We start from the raw sequence: 4,538 nt of genomic DNA on the forward strand, positions 1-4,538 counted from the left end.
GGACTCAAATGTAATCCTCTTGTTCTGTTTTCTTACAATACACTTCTTTCAAAGACTTGAAACATATTGAACAGCTATGGATGTATAACATGTATTGCTTCAATAAAAAAATGTATGATAAAAAAAAAGAAATAAGGAAGCAGAATCATCATTAAGTCTAATTAGCAACTGGTTCTGTGCGGGACCCATACAATTTTTTACTGTCTCCAGCATTCCCTGGTACTGCACTGCGGCCATCCACCCTGTCTCCCCCCACTACTGCCATCTGCCCTGTCTTCCCCCACTACTGCCACCCACCCTGTCCCCCCAACCTCTTTCCCCCACTACTTCCACCGCCCTGTCTCCTTCCACTACTGCCACCACCGTCTCCCCCCACTGCCTCCTTCCACTACTGCCACCCACCCTGTCTCCCCGCACTACTGCCACCGCCCTGACTCTCCCCACTGCCACCCACCTGTCTCCCGACATCCAAGCACTAGTTGGGGATTTATGGTACTATGAACAGTCCTTCATCTGCAGATGGAAGTAACCAGAGCAGTAAGGAGGCAGAAGCTACTTCTGGTACATGGACCCTGGTCATGTAGGGCTGGGAGAGTTGGTAAGATTCTGTAATAGGGGCCTACAGTAGTCAGTAAGGAGGCAAAATCTGCTTCTGGTACATGGACCCTGGTCATGTAGGGCTGGGAGAGTCAGTAAGATTATGTAATAGGGAACTACAGTAAGTCAGTAAGGAGGCAGAAGCTGCTTCTGGTACATGGACCCTGGTCATGTGGGGCTGGGAAAGTCAGTAAGATCATGTAATAGGGGCCTACAGTAAGTCAGTAAGGAGGAAGAAGCTGCTTCTGGTACATGGACCCTGGTCATGTAGGGCTGGGAGAGTCAGTAAGATTATGTAATAGGGGCCTACAGTAGTCAGTAAGGAGGAAGAAGCTGCTTCTGGTACATGGACCCTGGTCATGTAGGGCTGGGAGAGTCAGTAAGATTATGTAATAGGGGCCTACAGTAAGTCAGTAAGGAGGCAGAAGCTGCTTCTGGTACATGGACCCTGGTCATGTAGGGGTGGGAGAGTCAGTAAGATTATGTAATAGGGGCCTACAGTAGTCAGTAAGGAGGCAAAAGCTGCTTCTGGTACATGGACCCTGGTCATGTAGGGCTGGGAGAGTCAGTAAGATTATGTAATAGGGGCCTACAGTAAGTCAGTAAGGAGGCAGAAGCTGCTTCTGGTACATGGACCCTGGTCATGTAGGGCTGGGAGAGTCAGTAAGATTCTGTAATAGGTGACTACAGTAAGTCAGTAAGGAGGCAGAAGCTGCTTCTGGTACATGGACCCTGGTCATGTAGGGCTGGGAGAGTCAGTAAGATTATGTAATAGGTACCTACAGTAAGTCAGTAAGGAGGCAGAAGCTGCTTCTGGTACATGGACCCTGGTCATGTAGGGCTGGGAGAGTCAGTAAGATTGTGTAATAGGGGCCTACAGTAAGTCAGTAAGGAGGCAGAAGCTGCTTCTGGTACATGGACCCTGGTCATGTAGGGCTGGGAGAGTCAGTAAGATTGTGTAATAGGATGCCTACAGTAAGTCAGTAAGGAGGCAGAAGCTGCTTCTGGTACATGGATCCTGGTCATGTAGGGCTGGGAGAGTCAGTAAGATTCTGTAATAGGGGCCTACAGTAAGTCAGTAAGGAGGCAGAAGCTGCTTCTGGTACATGGACCCTGGTCATGTAGGGCTGGGAGAGTCAGTAAGATTCTGTAATAGGGGCCTACAGTAAGTCAGTAAGGAGGCAGAAGCTGCTTCTGGTACATGGACCCTGGTCATGTAGTGCTGGGAGAGTCAGTAAGATTCTGTAATAGGGGCCTACAGTAAGTCAGTAAGGAGGCAGAAGCTGCTTCTGGTACATGGACCCTGGTCATGTAGGGCTGGGAGAGTCAGTAAGATTATGTAATAGGGGCCTACAGTAAGTCAGTAAGGAGGCAGAAGCTGCTTCTGGTACATGGACCCTGGTCATGTAGGGCTGGGAGAGTCAGTAAGATTGTGTAATAGGGGCCTACAGTAAGTCAGTAAGGAGGCAGAAGCTGCTTCTGGTACATGGACCCTGGTCATGTAGGGCTGGGAGAGTCAGTAAGATTGTGTAATAGGGGCCTACAGTAAGTCAGTAAGGAGGCAGAAGCTAATTCTGGTACATGGACCCTGGTCATGTAGGGCTGGGAGAGTCAGTAAGATTATGTAATAGGGGCCTACAGTAAGTCAGTAAGGAGGCAGAAGCTGCTTCTGGTACATGGACCCAGGTCATGTAGGGCTGTGAGAGTCAGTAAGATTGTGTAATAGGGGCCTACAGTAAGTCAGTAAGGAGGAAGAAGCTGCTTCTGGTACATGGACCCTGGTCATGTAGGGCTAGGAGTGTCAGTAAGATTCTATAATAGAGTCAGTAAGGAGGCAGAAGCTAATTCTGGTACATGGACCCTGGTCATGTAGGGCTGGGAGAGTCAGTAAGATTATGTAATAGGTGCCTACAGTAAGTCAGTAAGGAGGCAGAAGCTAATTCTGGTACATGGACCTTGGTCATGTAGGGCTGGGAGAGTCAGTAAGATTCTGTAATAGGGGCCTACAGTAAGTCAGAAAGGATAGCAGATGCTGCTAATTAGCAATCCTTTCTTCTATCGTGCAGGGAGCCGCCCATCACAGGGCGAGGCCGCCTAACATGCTGACTGACGCCTCCACCCTTGAAGCAGAAATTGCGATCGCTTCACAATTTCTGCTTCATCTTAGAAATTAGTGAAGCATCCTGCCAGCTTAGCTGTACCTGCAGGATACCTACCGCATTCTTCTCGATTGCGATGGCTGCTTGTGATGCCACCGTGATCACGTCTGCTTATCCGCTTCCCTTTCTCGCCGCACCACACTTGCAATGCTCTTATCTTCTCTGGAAATGGTGCATTGCCCACACCCCGTGACCGCCTCTGCCTGATGAACAAGTAATCGCATTGTCTGCAGCCCCCACGTAGAGAATGCAGGCGCATGCGCAAGATGGGTGCTGTGCATGCGTCCGCAACTTTTTCTCAATAATTCCTTTTGGATCACACACTGCAATCCAACCTGAGTAAGGCCCAGAGTCACCATCTTACAGGCAGCCAGTGAAGGGAGCAAAGAATGGGTGTTATGTGGCAGGAACGGGCTGGTTAGGTAACAGCCTGGCTGCTGCATTCTGTACAAGAAACAAGCAGTACAATTCTTTTGCTGGGAGACCCAGGTAGAGGACATTGCAGTAGTTTATGCGTGATGCTACAAGTACATGTATGACTGTAGGTAGATCTTCTAAGGGAATTAAGTGCTGGAGTCTGGCTATGTTCCTCAGATGAGGCTCTGATTGTGGCTGATACCTGATGTCTAAGTGTCACTCCACCATCCAGGACACCAAGATTCTGCACAGGATCAGCATTTTGTAACTCCGAACCCACAAGTGTAAGTCTGGTTGGTAACAAAGCTGAGCTGTAGCCCTGCCCTTTGTTGGTGAGCTTCTACTATATGGACCTGTTTCACAAGGACTGAGTCACAGCAAACTGGCATCACCCACACCTGGAGCTCAGCTAGACAACAATTTAGGATTGGTACTGGGTTCTCAGTACCCGGAGCAAGAGACAGGTCATCTGTATAGCAGTGGTAGATGAGGACATGACGTCTGATTATTATACCCAGTGGTAGCATGTATATTGCAAAAATCATAGGAGATAGGATAAGAACCTTAAAGAACAACGCATGGCAATTAGTATAATCCAGAAGACTAAAATGGTTCCTCACCTGAGTGATGTCCATTGCGTGCAACAAGAGCGGATTTATTTCTCAGACCATGGAAGTGGCTTCTCACTTGTGTGACTTCGCTGATGTGTAACAAGATGTGATTTGTGGGCAAAGGTTTTCCCGCACTCAGAGCAAGAAAATGGCCTCTCACCTGTGTGACTTCTGTGATGTCTAGCAAGTTGTGATTTCTGTGCAAAACATTTCCCGCATTCAGAGCAAGAAAATGGCTTCTCACCTGTGTGACTTCTCTTATGTATAACAAGATCTGATTTGTGTGCAAAATATTTCCCACACTCAGAACATGGAAATGGCCTCTCACCTGTGTGACTTCTCTGATGTATAACAAGTTGTGATTTCCGGATAAAACATTTCCCGCACTCAGAGCAAGAAAATGGCTTCTCACCTGTGTGACTTCTGTGATACATAACAAGATCTGATTTGCGTGCAAAACATTTCTCACACTCAGAACATGGAAATGGCTTCTCACCTGTGTGACTTCTCTGATGTATATCAAGTTGTGATTTCCAGGTAAAACATTTTCCACACTCAGAACATGGAAATGACCTCTCCCCTGTCCTACCTGTCTGATGGGTAATAAGCTTTGTGTTCTGTGTAAAACATTTGGCATCTATAAAACAGAGAAACACTGTATCGACTGTCAGAGCTGTAACAGATGCCCCAATATCAGAGTGATCAGGAGAACATTCCCCAGGATCATAGGGACCAGCTGATAGAGCTGGATGTA

The 4,538-nt window shown here is 47.7% G+C and overlaps 1 protein-coding gene across 1 annotated transcript; it reads right to left on the reverse strand.

Moving 5' to 3' along the window:
- Positions 1-3,605: 3,605 nt before the first annotated feature.
- Positions 3,606-4,203, reverse strand: LOC134984538 (gastrula zinc finger protein XlCGF17.1-like; the record flags this gene model as incomplete). The annotated part of the gene is made up of 1 exon (XM_063950099.1): positions 3,606-4,203. A coding segment is annotated over one exon (375 nt), but the record flags the coding sequence as incomplete, so codon positions are not given.
- Positions 4,204-4,538: the final 335 nt, after the last annotated feature.

Source organism: Pseudophryne corroboree, assembly GCF_028390025.1.
Source record: "Pseudophryne corroboree isolate aPseCor3 chromosome 3 unlocalized genomic scaffold, aPseCor3.hap2 SUPER_3_unloc_60, whole genome shotgun sequence".
Classification (NCBI taxonomy): Eukaryota; Metazoa; Chordata; class Amphibia; order Anura; family Myobatrachidae; genus Pseudophryne; species Pseudophryne corroboree.